We start from the raw sequence: 14,974 nt of genomic DNA, 5'->3' as shown, positions 1-14,974 counted from the left end.
TCAGTAATTCCTCGTCCTGGTTTGGAACACACAAAACCAAACCCCCAGAAGAAGAAAAACTTTAACTTTCGTTCCAAACACAAATTTTCAAACACAAAATGGAACACTCTTTAAAATTCTTTTGGGGGATGGTTTTGTGCATAGTTGCAATGGCTCACCAGACCATAGCACTTGAAACACTCGAAACTCTTAAAGGACAGAGTTTAATTCAAAAGGTATGCACATTTTCTGCAACCAGAAACCTCTGCATTGAGGTTCTCTCTTCGGATCCTTACAAAAGCCCTAATGCAAACTTAAGAGATTTGGCAATCATTTCCCTTAGGGTTGCTGCCACCAATGCTTCTGGGATCCTCGGCGAAACAAAAATTTTGATCGACGATGATAAGCTCAGTCCTGATGTCCAACAAGGTTTGTCTGATTGCAAAGAGACCATTTTGGACGCAGAGAGCCAGTTGGAGGACTCCATTGCCGCTATCATGGTTGATTCCAAAGCTGAAACACAACTTTGGCTCAAAGCTGCCTTGGCTGCAATTGATACATGCGATGCCTCCATCCCTGGCGACGACGACATTCTCTCCATTGAAAGTGTCGCCTTCCGCAAGCTCTGCAACATTGCCATCACCGTTACCAAGCTCCTTCTTAATCCCATCAAACTCTAAAACCCTTTGCTTCTGCTGCTTTTGCTGTGCATGCATCCATCTCTGTAACTCATTTCTTCATCTTTTGCATCAAAATCTTAAACTGCATGTTGTTGCCCTACTTTTTCTTTCTTTCTCTTCTTTGTGCTACAACATGAAGGCATTCTTCAACAGATAAATAAATAAGAGTGTTTCAGAAATTACACAAAACGTTTCCTTCTTCTCTCCTTAACTTTACTTTTTCATACTTTTACAGTGATACTAATAGATACACAATGATATTGGAAAAATACCATCTTTTAATTTTAACAAGGAAAATTTATTATCGTATAACTGTCAACCCTTCTTTCATGATAACATATTTTTTCTTAAGATGGCGAAATAATATAATTAATATATTGAGTAGTCACACGTGCATGTTTTGATAATTTGGAAATCAATAGATTGAAATTATTATAAACAAGAGTGTGTGTCTAAGTTATAACTATACATAAATACTTTGCCAGATTTTACTATTTTTAACTCACTTTATAAATCACATGAATATTTTACTATATAAATATTACTATTCGGAGATTTTACTATATATGGATTAGCAAATAAATAAGGAGAAATTAAATTATGGATAGGATGCATGAAATCAAATAAAAAGACAAATGCTCAGTTTCATTATTGGACACTGTGTTTTTTCTGCCATTATATTATATTATTATTATTACTCTGTGTATCTATATTTTTTTAATTTTAAGAATAATCGTTTGAAAATAATAATAAAAAGTATATAAATATTAAAATATAAACTACAAATATAATAAAAAAATATATATGATAGGTTTTTTTAAAATAAATATAATGATTATTATAAAAAATTAGTTAACAATAAATTTGAATTATGAACTATGTAAAAGAGAAAATTATTTTTATATATTAACATAGATTATTATTATTAGGATAATTAGATTTTTTTTAACATTAAAAACATTACTTACCGGTACAAAATGTCTTATGTTATCATTATTATTTATTGTAATAAATACAAATAATTTTTTTTGTTATTCAAAGATAATTTTGTGCCCCGTTGATCAAGATTCAACATAAATCGAGTGACAATTTTCAGGTCAATTAACCTAGATTTGATGTAGAATGTTAACTTTTAAGTAAGATATAAGATTTGTCATATAATGAAAATTAATAAATACACAATAATACTTTTTTAGGATTCATAAATAATTACGTGTCTGTTAATAACAACTTTTAAGTAGATGGACTTATAGATTTGAAGTAAAATGTTAACTTTTAAATCAATTGATATTTTTTTAAGTAAATTTATGGTTGAATATTTTAGTAAATATTTTCACTATTCTTTGTGTCCTTTTTATTAGGCTAAATACCAAATTTCACTGTACACTGAAATTTTCCTAACAGCTGACATTCTGATCAAACAACATTGATTAACGTTTCACATGGGAATTTTAAGTAGTTTGTGAATTTGGTCTCTTCTAAAAACATTTTAATTGTGTCTTAATTCTTAAAAAGAATATTTGAATTAAGTCATTTAAAAAAGAAAAATACTAACAATATTAACGGACATATCACATGTCAATGTAAGTTCTTTTTAAAGAAAAAAATTACCACGTGTAATGTCACATGTAAGTGACGGTCAAATATTATGTCTCAATTTCAATTTCTTTTGTACATATATCTTTTCGATTTAATTTAGTCTACACATATTTTTTTCTCATTCAATTTTGTCATAATTTTTTTCTTCAAAATAACAATAATTGACCTTCTCCAAATTCAAAATAAATTTATTATTTGTATATATGTTATGTTATTAATTTTTTTTATTAAAAATGACGTTTTAATATATTAAATTTTTTCTAATTGTTAACCCATGTTTTCTTAAATTTTAAAATAATAATATGTACCTAATTTTGTTAGCTAGTTTTAATAAAAAAATATCAGTATAACATTTATATAAATAAAAAAATTGATCTAAATTCAAGATAACATATATTACATTTTCTTTAATTGTTAACATATTAATAATGACTTTTTCCCTTACATTTTATATAAATATGAGTACTTGATTTGATTTTATAAGTCGTTTCTAATAGAAAAAATAATAGTATAACATTTATAAAAGTAATAAATTTGGTTTTAAATTGGAGATAGACAATATTGTTCTATTTTGAAAGAAAAATATATTACATTTAAATAAAGGGACATATGTGGATACTAACTTGAATTAAAGAAACATATACGTAGACTAAATTGAAATCAAGACAATGACACTTGTTATTGACATTGACATGTGACATTCTCTTACCATGTGACACTAATAATAGTTAAAAAAAAAAACACATATTGACACATTTTTTCTTAAATGATCTAATTAAGACATTTTTTTCAAGAATTAAGACGCAATTGAAGTCGGAGCCAAATTCTCCATCAAAATAGCCAATTTGAGCAATTAAACTTAGCTTATACTATTAAATGAGATGTTACACTAAGAATATTATTTGGTAAGTTGTATGTTATTTATATCTATATATAAATAGAATTATTCCCTGTACATATATGTTTTAGTCAATTACATTTCTTAAGTAACTATTATTTTAAATTAAAATAATTAAAATTTTATTTTTATCTTTTAAATAATTATTAATTTAAATTTAATTATTTTTTCAATTAAAATAATTATTTTATCATTTGTTTAAATTTACTTATTTTTTAAATTAAATTAATAATCCCCAATAAAAAAGAAGAAGAAGATACACATACACCATTAGTTATAAATAAAGATAAATGTTATGGATAAAGGTTATTCTTAACTTTCCTTAGGAATATAGTTACTTGTTATATTTATGTTTATGTTAAAAGCATTTTTACTAACTCTTGAAAATTAATAAATATTAAAATAATGGTTGTGAGATGTATTTTTTTCCAATAATTGAAACATATCAATAAATTCATTTTAGTATAAATGTGTAAATTAATTCAAATTTTAATGAAAAATAGTTAAAAAACAATAATTAAATTCAATTTTAAAATCCACATATAAATAAATAAAATAAAAGCACAAGAATAAAAAAAAATAATAAAGATAAGATTTTGTGTCACTTCGTTGTTAAATAAATATTGAATTTGTTTTTTATTTCTTCAGATTTAAGTTTTCATAGTCCTTCAATCTTTTAAATAACTGAATATATATATATATATATATATATATATATATATATATATATATATATATATATATATATATATATATATATATATATATATATATATATATATTAGTAGTTTAGTAATAAGGGTGTTATGTTTGTTGTTAATATAACTAAAAGCATTTATGCAAGTAATAACACATGTAACGAATGAAAATGAATTTATAAATTTGTTTACTTAAATATTTTTTTAATCCTTAGAATTTACGTAAAATTTTCTTTTAACCCCAAATTTAAAAATAATATTAGTTTAAAAACAATTTTTTTAATTGCTAAAGTCGAAAAATAAATTGACATCTTTATTTTTTTTTTATACTGCACTAAAAACGCATGGCTGTGTTTTTCTATATGATAATAAAAAGTAATAAAATTATTATTATTATTATTATTATTGATATAATTATATAATTAATTTTTTGTAGATTTTTTTAAGATACTTTTTTTATTTTAAATAATTATTTTAGTTTAAAAAATAATTAAATCGAAGAAATCGAAGAAAAAATGGTTAGATTTAAAAAATAAATTATTTAAAATTTAAACATGATAAAATAATTATTTTGATTTAAAAAATTACTTAAAAAATAAAATTGGAAACAAAATGAATACTAAAAGAAGGGATTTTTCTTATATAATAGTATAATGAAGAAGTCAACTTACTTGCTCACATTTGAGAAATAAGATTTATGACGATTTTCAATTTGAAAAGTTAAAAATATTCAATAATTTTCCTGAAAGAACATATGAGTTCTGGAAAGGGGTTGATTGAATTGAATGATGTTCTCAAATGTTTTTGCAATTAATTTTGAAAGACCAATATAAGTAGCCAGCCTGGTTCTATTGGTTGAAAAATCATTTTTAAAATGCTTTTGGTAAACTGTGTAATAATATAACAATGCAATATATACATATAATAGAAACAATCAAGATTTATTTTTATATTAATTATTTCAAACACAAAATTTCAATTTTTTTAAATAAATTTAAATTATTTGGATTTGAATTTGAAGATGGATTTGGAAAATAGATTTGAGTGAATTTAAGAGAATGAGGTAAAAATGAGATTGTTTGGATTAAAAAAAATATGGTATAATTTGAGATGAAAGTTTATGTATGATAAATTAAAAGAAAATATTTTAACAAATAAAATTAGATAATTATCATTTTATCCTCGAGAAAAAATGTGATTTAAATTTAAATGTTATTAGTAGAAATTATGTTAAATAAAAATAAAATTATTACTTAAAGTTACAAAAATATAATTTATTGATGTTATTATTATTACATTATATTATTACTATATAAATTATTATTATAAACAAAAACAAATTTTTAAGTTAAAAATTATATATATATATATATATATATATATATATATATATATATATATATTAATATGATAAATTATATTTGGGTTGTATTTTATTAATTTTTTTCTTTTCGTCGTGCTAATCGTGGTCACACATCATCGTAGATCAATCTCTTAAAACAAAGAGATCATAGAAGTTTTTAGGATTAAATATGTTTTAGTTTCTTTAACTTTTAGTGAAAATTAGAATTAGTCATTCTTCAAAACTTTGACCTAATTTTAGAAATACGTGAATACAATTCTTTTAACAAAATATTGTTAAGTTTACTTGACGTTTTATAATAGTATTTGAGTTGTTTATACCATTTGACACATTTCCACTTCAATAATAAATAAAAAATTGTAACAAAATAAACGTAAAATAAACTTGACAAAATTTACTTAAAAGAACTAAATTATACATTTTTAAATACCAATGACTAAATTAATTCAAAATCTTAAAAATAAACTAATTGTAATTTTGAAAAAAAAAATTAAAATCAAAAACATATTTAAATCGACGTTTTAACTCGACGTTTTGTTATAATCAATTATATTCACTATAATCAATTAGATTCAGCAAATATTTTTACCGTCACTTATAATCCCTAACTATTATATTTAATTTTCTCTTTGATAAAACACACCTTTTTTTTTTTCACTTATTACAACTTACGTTAATTGTCATGTGAAGATTTTATAAGTTTTAATAATTATACTTACATTACGCAATTTAAAATTATATCTCAAATTTCATAATCCTATTTTAAACCTAATTTGAAATATGCTTCCGAATTACATGTTTTCGATCAAATTCAATCTGAAATAAATAATTATGGCTGTAACCAATACAATTATGTGCATATCTATTAACTTCAGCTACCGTAAAACCATTTGTTAAAAAAATGTCATTATTATCTATGCTTTAAAAAATGATCTAACTATAACTATTTCATATTTTAATAAAAAACTTCCCAATTTTTCTCGTCAAAATAAAACTTTCTATTTTAAATATTTATGAGGTCCAAATTGAAATTGATATTGTATTCACTAACACTCAATTTAAATATGGTAGGTCCCGATTTTAATTTTAAAATAGCTAAATTGCATATTTTATTAAACTTTTGGTATTCGATTAATTAATATATTAAATACCATTTATTTAAATATTTATTAAGTCATAATTTTCAATTAAATACCAAAGTTAGTTAGATATTCCTTTTTGACAACAAATTAGTTAGATTCTCTATTCATTAAGTGTTTTATTAAAAGTTTAGGAGACTTAATACGTATTCATTAATATTTTTAATTACTAAATGGAATTTCCTAATATTATTAACTTATAAGAGATTGTTACATGTTCATTTACAACAAACTTACATCATGAGATGATGTGAAAAAAAATATAATAAAAAATATAATTATTACTCAACCTTTTCCCTTAATTGGGCTGTGGGAACATATATAATAGAGGGTTCATTTGTTGATCCCTTTGCTCTGCAATTTTGAACTTCATTTAGTTTTTGCTTCATGCTATCTACTTTACTCTTCACTTTGCTCAGTCTTTCAAACTCCAACTCTGCTATCTCAGAGTCTCCTTCATATACAAAATTTACCCTTTTTTTCTTTTCTTTCAAAAGTTTCTTCAAATTAACATCATCACTCATCTCCATGGATTCCTGAACATAAAACATCAGAAAACAACAAATTATTAATAGAACTTCCAATAACATAGGCCACCATTTCTCAAGTGTTCTTGCAAGAAATGTACCTTGTTGCTGTTTTCTCTTGACAGAGGTGGAGATGGTTTTTTCTTCCTTCTCTTCAAAAGACTGTTGCATAATTTATTTTTCTCTTGTCCTGTGATGCTTTGATCATCCTTCTGGGAATGAATCAGAGTAATTTTGGGGACTTCTGATCTCAGAAACTCATCTTTCTCCATGTTTGGAGATGTAGAATGCTTTGATATCTGAGATGTGAAACTCTGAAGCTGTTCTCCTTCTGATTGATACTGAACAAAACTCACTTATGTCAGACTTCTTTTTAAATTCGAAGAACAAAACAATTTCTTAATTCCTGAATAAAAGATGCTATGTTATCAACAAATTAATATGAACAAAAATACATAAACCTTCTTAACATTAATGATAAAGTTATGCAAGGTTTTGTACCAAATCATGTCTATTGCCAAATGGATCCCTATCTTCATCATATAACCTCCCACCATTCAGTATCTTATTCACCAACTGATTACAAATTTATCAACACTAAAAGATGTCTACAAGGGATGATGATCATTCAAAGGAGACATATCACAGAATTTCTTAGAAACTATGAATAAAAGAAAGAAAAATAAAATAAAAGAGAAACAATGTTACTCATAAACTGAAAAAGGACAGAGCAAAAGGTTAATGGTAAAGCTTACCCTTCTGGTTTTAAGTGCCGAGTAACGGGCGTTTTTGAACCATTTGCTAACCTGCATTTCTAAACACATTAGTAATAGAGTTTGAACAGATCAAAACAAGAAGAAAAGACCAAAAGCAATGCCAGTAACTTGCAGATAGAAATAGTATAATATTTGCAGTTTAATACTTAATGTTTAGCAAACCTATTGCTTCTATCAGATGAATTCAGATTATAATAGAAACAAGATGCAACCAGAGAATCCAAGGGATAACCTTTTCAGGATCTAGTCCCAATTCTTTTGAAAGACCCTCCTTCACGGATCTTGGAGGAAGCTCATTCTCTGCAAAAACTTGCCGAAGTTTCTGGAACATTTCATTACAAAACAATTAACAGACACAATTTGAGCATATATATCTATTTCTAAATGTGTTGTCAATTGGAATTTCAAAGGAGGGGGTTAATGGCAATAAAGAAAGATGGCTACAGGAATTGCCACAAGTAATACCTCAACTGCATCAAGTGGAATTCTGAAACAAGATCTTCTCATTTGTATGCCTGAAGAGCCCTTTCTTATTCTATCATTGCTCTCATTATTGGGATGTTTATTTTCACTTTCATGCAGGGTCATTAGAGTATTAACAGCATCAGACTCCTTTTCTCTTCGCTTTCTTTTGCCAGGACCCCAGTCTTCATCTTCACTCACTTGTTCACAAGGTGGAGCATCCTTCCCAAACATTTCCTGAAAACATGTCAAATCAAATGAAACTTATGACCAGAGAAGAAAATAGGGAGCTTTATCTTTTAGTAGTATTTCCATGCACAAACAATACAAAATTTCCATATGCACAAAGGGCAAAAAGTACATCCAATTGGAATTACTTTTAAACCAGTGTTGTAAACAAATTTTTCCAACCCTAAACATAAGAAAGGTAAACACTTTGTAGTTTGTACCAGTTATTATATGGCAGGCGGTGACTTAACAAAAGCCTTAAATTTTGAATTATCAACTTGAGGCTGAGGTTGTGAACTTTACTTTGAGAACAAATGCTTATGTTGAGTGAGAACTTAGATACTCACATCATACAGTTTCTTGTAGTCAACAGCTTTACGCTGCCTACGGCCGCATGCTATTTCACCGGATTCATCAGAATCAATGAAGCTATTGACAGAATAATATTGACGACTAAGGTCGTCATCTGCTGGAGGACATTCTTCATTCAAAGACCACAAACTCGAAGAACTGGTTGAATCATTGGATGCATTTTCATCAGCACCTTCTGTATTTATGCTGTGGCTGTCTTCTTTCCTCTCTGGATTGTAATCATCATCTTCAGGATCATCTGATGGCCATTCTTCTTCTGGATTTAGAAGTGCCATATGACCATCAGGCATATCAGCCTCTTCCTTGAATACATCCTTAATCCATGGAAGAAAGATATTATTACTTGGACCAGTAAGAATAGCTATATCAAAAGCGAAGTTGAAATCAGAAAAATCGGTGGATAAGAGATTATTAAGGTAAAAAACCTGCCAACTACTGTCCAAGGAAAATTGAGTCCCAAGATGGGCATTTGTTGACTCTATAATTTCTATCTTACATTCACAAAACTGGCAAAACCAGCCTTGGTCTCCAGGAGGAACTGCAATGTATAATTGAGCAATTTATTTTCTAAATAAAGATTACAGAACAAGTCTACTATTGTAAACAGGAACTCACTATTTTCAGTATCCAAAGGTGGATTCAGACATCTTTGGTGAAAAGCACGATTGCATGTGCCATCACATAGTATAATATCATTATCTGGGAAAGCTTCATGTAGTTTGCAATTGGCACAAAATATCTAGATGAAGAAAACAGAAATGTATATAATCAGCTCTTGAAATGGTGAACCATCTCTTCTCTGTATAAGTTCATTCAACATAAGAACAGTAAAAGTCAACAAGTATATGTAGTTTTGATACTTTCTCACATGTTCATGATATACAGATCCATCTGGAGCAATGACAGAATCTTCAATGCTACCCACAGAACTAAGAGAATCCAGCTGGCGTATAACATCACGAATACTAAGTTTACATTTTAAAATCTGCTTTTTCGCTCTTAGTAGCTCCTTTTCTGGCCTAATCTTCTCCCGACTGTGACAGGAACAATAATTAGTCACTAAACTATTTCTCAAGGGAAAGTGTTGAATTCTAAAAAAATATTGTTGCTTTTCAATAAAGATCACACTGCATTGCTCAAAAGCTTAAGTTAATTAGTTCAAGGCTCATGAGTGAGCTTGAAGTGTTTCCACAATGCACAAGCCCACCATTTGGCTGAAATTCACATTTACTTAAAATAATGGGTGGCAGGGTTCAAACTCATGACTTCTTGGCAATAAAAGCTCTGATACCATGCCATAAATAAGCTTTTCTAAAAGTTATTGCTTGTAGAATTATACATGATCTTCTATCTAACTTAACCGAACCATTATAAGATAAAAGCAACCATGATAAGATAAAAGCCTACTTCTTGTAATAATATTAAAATGTACTGTCATTTCAAAAACTTCAAATAAAATTTCTTTCAAAAAAGTATAAATTTATAGATCTCTCTTTGTTTTCTGTTCCGTTGGTAATTTTTCACTGTTTCGAGACACAGAAATAGGTTGAAAACACAACGAAGGTTAGTAGCTCCAGGACAAATTAAATTGTCTAAAAAGCATTCTAAATATCCTTGAGAAGACATGACACATGTAAACACAAAACATAAACAGGTTCTACCAAAGATCCCAAGGTAATGTTGATTATGAATTGTTTGTCTTTCCTATTTCATTTTTGACGAAGTTTGTTCCCCTCAAATTGTCAGCTTACATGTAAAATAATTAGGGTAAACAAATTTTTAGTTGTCCTAGACAATGGCTGGAGTCTAGAAATTCGTATCTTTTCTTCTCAAGTTGTATAATTTCCTTATATTATATATTTTCTATTGATGGAGAAACTATGTATTATACACAACACTTCCATGATTATTCTACAAGTGTAAAAAGGGCCATATCTAAATTTTCTTAATGTGATATAGTGAATACAATTTTCCTACTCCAAAAAAATTCCTTCACACATTCTTCTGAACTGTAGAAGGGAGGCCTAGATCTCATTCAATCATTTAAAAAGTAATATTGGCATTTCATTTATCAAACACTTAGAAAAAGATATATGCTAAAGAAAAATTGCTCCATACCTTTGACCTTTCCAACCTTCTCCAGAGTAAGCATCAATAAGGTTTTGCTCCAGCTTCATTTTTATTAAGAGGTATCTCGTTCTCCTTCGAAGGCGTGAAGCATCATCATGATCCATGCTGTCCCTTTGTCTGCTCTTCTTTTTGTTCCTCTTACGTTTTTTATTTTTTGCCTCTTCATCAACACCATTCCCCTCTTTTCTAGAACTATGAGGATTTTTTCTTCCTTGTAGCTTTGTTGAAGACACCATCCGTGAAGAGTTCCCATCAGTTTTATGAAGAGTTTTTCTAATAATCACTTTTTTATTTGAAGAGTCCTCAAGTGGTGCCTTGATAGAAGAATCAGCAACTCTTTTCTTTGATGTGTTTGTACCAACTCTGAGTTTATGAGATCTTGACTTCTCTTTGTGTTCCTTCCTTCGGTGTTTTGTGCTACTTGCTTTTAATTTTGATGAAAATAGCTTGGACTTAATCTGTTCCTTTGAGTAACTGGATTTTCCAGATCCTTTCTTATTTAAATTCTCCGCATCCCGCATATTAATTGATTATGTATCAGGCCTGATGCACAGATGTAAAATTGATAAATAGTGACTTCAAAAGTACAAGTAACCAATAACTCAACATATTTCTGTGCCAACATGTATTTTGTACAAATAAGAACACACAGAGATATGATTCCTTGCACTTTCAAATGAAAATCAGTAGCATTACTTCTTTTTCATTGTTAAGATACACCATACAAAGTCATTTTATACTACAGATAAAATAACAATGCTTAATAGGAAATACCATGAGCAGTGCAATTGATTAAATCATTAACAATTTGATACACAACTACAACCCTTTATGAATCCATCATATTAGCAAATCATGCGATGAAAGATATCATTGTAACCAAATTCACACAGAACCGAGAGAATATACTATCCTTTCCCAAAACTGACAAACCAATATAGTGTTTACTCGCAGCAAATCAATCCAAATACATATAAAAAGTGAGAAAGACTATTTCAAAAGGGGGTAAGAAATTAACAAAGGGTAATGATGAGTGATGACGTCCCACTTCAAAATACACCAAGAAATCAAGCCACAATCATCAACAACATAGTAATTGGTAACCTACACAAAATAGTTCAAGAAAACCCCGATGCAACACTGCCAAGCACATTCAGCTCAAGAGGAGCCAGAAACCATTTCAAGCACTGCATGGTCAACAACACATGAAATAGACACAGAAGAACACTAATTCAAGAATCACTCGACAAATTCAATGACGAAAAAAACTTTTTAGGCATGAAGACTACAGGAACCTGATCACTTCAAAGGCTAAAAGAATCGCAAAATTTACTAATCATAATTTTCCCCCAATCTCTCTCACAACCACAATTCAATAAAAGAAAAACAAGAACTTTATGCTTAGAGAAGCTAAGTGATTAGTGTGGTCAATTGGTCTACAAAGTAACGCGAAGGCATAGACTTAGCTGAGCCCCACAAAGTTCCAAGCCAAAACAAAAGGAACCCACATGAGCTTAAGGTCAATAAGAGAAAACCAACCTGCAATGGAAGAAAAAATAAGGGTAAAGATCTGAACTTTGAATTGCCCTGAAGCTGTATCACACGAGAAAAAAAGGAATTTAAGCTTAGAACTTTGAATAAAGAAGTGAAACTTACCTTTTATTGAGTGAATGGTTTGAATATGAAACTGGGTCTTTGATTCCCAATGTACAGAACAGTCACCGGAGATGGTGTGGCTGTTCCGGAAGCATCACCGGCAACGGCAAGCTTCTTTTCTTTCTCTTCACTTTTAAACTCTAACCTTTGTTTTGGTGTGTATGTTACACCTTACAATCACTATTCCAGTAACAAAGAAGTGTTCCTTTTTTTGTTTTTGTTTGTCCCTCTAAAAGCTTTACTTATTTATGTATCTATTAAATATTATATTAACTGATACATTTTTATTTTGTTTTCATATTATCATTCCATTGTTAATTGTTATGTACGGTAAATCTATGAAAATTTACAATAACTCTTTTAAACATTACATTACAGATTTTTTTATTGATTTAAAATTTAAAAACCTCTATTTATATTTATTTATATACAAACTGTGTCTTTTACCCAAGTCAAACAAAAAACAAACTTGTTCTTTGGAGAACTCGAATCCTTAATGTGTTAAATGTTTTCAGTGTGAATGAATTCAATGAAGTATCTACAAATATCTCTGCCAAATGTAATCTTCTTTCCACGTTATGAACATAAAACTCATCTAAGATTAGGTGGTTTTGGAAGTCAAAGAAAATGGTTACTTTGTTGTAGGGTTGTGAGAGGACACAAACTTATATTTGAGAAAGGGAGAGAAAAAATAATTAAATTTGGTTTTAGTTTAATAAATTTGTTTTATTTTTTTTTGCTCAAATTTTACATTGATATTTTAACTTTTATAGTTATTATTTTTTTTTTCTATGATAAAATTCTAATAGTGTGTTTCTAACCAAGTGGTTTATTGTTCAAATTTTGGATATATCATGACATAAATTATGTTTAACACAAGTATTATTACAACTTTTACCTAATAGAGTGATAATTTAACAAAACGTGTAGAGTATTTAAAGAAAATATATAAAATTAAAAACAAGTCGTAGAATAAGGTCTATTTTTGTTTTCTCTTTTTCACTTGATAGAGATGAAAACAATCAATTTTAAACTTAAGAGGTAAAAAATACATTATTCTAAATTTGAAGGAATAAAAGCATTTTTTAAAAATAAGCCATGGCTAAAATGCAAGAATAAATTTGTGTTATTATGACTTTAGTCTTTGCATTATGTAATGAATTTGACGATATCTATCATAATGTTTTAGAAAGTAAAGTGGTGTGTAATAACTTGTTAAAATACAGAATAATATTGTTTTAATTGGTATAAACATATAAGTTTGTATGGTTTTAATATGTCATGTAAGAGATTTAAAGTAAAATATCAACATTTAACAATTATTTTAAAACTGGACTAGGAACCTGATCATATCAATGGTTTAAATTTTCATTTTTACACAGTGAAATTTAATAATAATAATAATAATAATAAAATAAATATTATATAAAATATTATTAAATTACATATATAACATCATTCATTTATAACACTGAAAACTAAAATAAATTTTAATTGCATAGGTTACATTAAAAAAATTGATCTGAAAAATCTTAGTAAAATCCACCTACTATTCATTTATAATTTTTTTTAGTATAATAATTTTCAGTAACAATAAATACTTAAAATCAAAATAATAATAAATTAGTATAATATAGAATTATGAAAAGTAAGATATACAAATATAAATTAATAGAAATGACTAAGTTACATGCTTTATAAAAATTAAATAACAATATATGCCAATTTGTAAATCTTATTAAATGTCTTTTTATTTGCCTTAAATTTATTTCAGAATAAGTTTTAAAAATTAATTTAAATTCTTAAAGTATTTTTGTAAAACTAACACTTAAAACTGTTCTTTTAAAAATTCAATTTAAGATAAGTTTTTTTTTTTTTATTCAAATCGCTTTTCAAAAGTGTTATTTAATATGAAGACAAATAGCTTTGAATTATGACAAAAGTTCTATAATAAATATGAACATATTAAAACGCTTGCCAATACCAGTTGAAATTACAAGGTAAAATTGAATGAAGGAAAAAAATGGAAGAAAACTAAGCAAAATCTTAAAATGTCTCCACCAAAAGTTAAACATGATTTATTAATTAGATGCAATTTAATTGTAGTTGATTTAATTTAAATTACAAGTAAGGATGGTAACATGAACAGAACAGTGTCATAAAAAATTACATTTTTTTTTCTCACTTTCATTGATATAAGATAACCAATATACATGTTAAATTTTTTTATGTTAAATCTTTTTTACTAATTCAATATCAATTAATTAATTTTTTATAAAAAAATAAAAATTATAGTAAAAAGTAATATTATTAAATATTCAATATAAAAAAATATTATTAATTTTTTAATATCAAGTATTTAGAAATAAATTATAATGATATAAATTTCAAATCAAAATATAATAAAACAATTGGATAAGAATAAAATAAATTACACGTAAATAAAATTTTATGATAACAAAAATAT

At 27.0% G+C, this 14,974-nt stretch overlaps 2 protein-coding genes across 3 annotated transcripts; one reads left to right on the top strand and one right to left on the bottom strand.

The window, feature by feature from the left end:
• LOC114164767 (putative invertase inhibitor) lies at window positions 1-848 on the top strand. The gene has a single exon (XM_028049528.2). It carries the CDS (start codon window positions 99-101, stop codon window positions 657-659), a length of 561 nt encoding a protein of 186 aa, XP_027905329.1. The 5' UTR covers window positions 1-98; the 3' UTR covers window positions 660-848.
• A 5,667-nt stretch (window positions 849-6,515) lies between these two features.
• On the bottom strand, window positions 6,516-12,721 carry PRHA (pathogenesis related homeodomain protein A). 2 transcript variants are annotated; one of them, XM_028086316.2, is made up of 11 exons: window positions 12,508-12,721; window positions 10,840-11,394; window positions 9,590-9,755; window positions 9,337-9,460; window positions 9,147-9,259; window positions 8,697-9,035; window positions 8,125-8,358; window positions 7,892-7,981; window positions 7,639-7,689; window positions 6,985-7,224; window positions 6,516-6,892 (listed from the first exon to the last, which is right to left on the bottom strand). In XM_028086316.2, exons 2-11 carry the CDS (start codon window positions 11,370-11,372, stop codon window positions 6,638-6,640), a joined length of 2,145 nt encoding a protein of 714 aa, XP_027942117.2. In that variant the 5' UTR covers window positions 11,373-11,394; window positions 12,508-12,721; the 3' UTR covers window positions 6,516-6,637. The 2 variants fall into 2 exon arrangements, with proteins under 2 accessions (XP_027942117.2, XP_085522285.1); XM_085666159.1 differs by lacking the exon at window positions 12,508-12,721 and adding an exon at window positions 12,391-12,413.
• Window positions 12,722-14,974: the final 2,253 nt, after the last annotated feature.

The sequence above is a fragment of the Vigna unguiculata genome, chromosome 9, assembly GCF_037176805.1.
Source record: "Vigna unguiculata cultivar grain cowpea cultivar isolate G323 ecotype 2 chromosome 9, ASM3717680v1, whole genome shotgun sequence".
NCBI classification, from domain to species: domain Eukaryota; kingdom Viridiplantae; phylum Streptophyta; class Magnoliopsida; order Fabales; family Fabaceae; genus Vigna; species Vigna unguiculata.
The sequence above is the reverse complement of the archived record's forward strand: the minus strand, read 5'-3'. Positions and strand labels throughout refer to the sequence as shown.

What these genes read in the sequence shown, in the direction of transcription:
- LOC114164767 (XM_028049528.2), top strand. Translation starts at nt 99, where the DNA reads ATGGAACACTCTTTAAAATTCTTTTGGGGGATGGTTTTGTGCATAGTT.
- PRHA (XM_028086316.2), bottom strand. Translation starts at nt 11,372, where the DNA reads ATGCGGGATGCGGAGAATTTAAATAAGAAAGGATCTGGAAAATCCAGT. An exon ending in GAAGGTTGGAAAGGTCAAAG is followed by an intron (nt 9,756 to 10,839) that starts GTATGGAGCAAT and finishes TTCCTGTCACAG; the next exon opens with TCGGGAGAAGATTAGGCCAG. An exon ending in TTCCACTTGATGCAGTTGAG is followed by an intron (nt 7,982 to 8,124) that starts GTATTACTTGTG and finishes GAAATGTTCCAG; the next exon opens with AAACTTCGGCAAGTTTTTGC.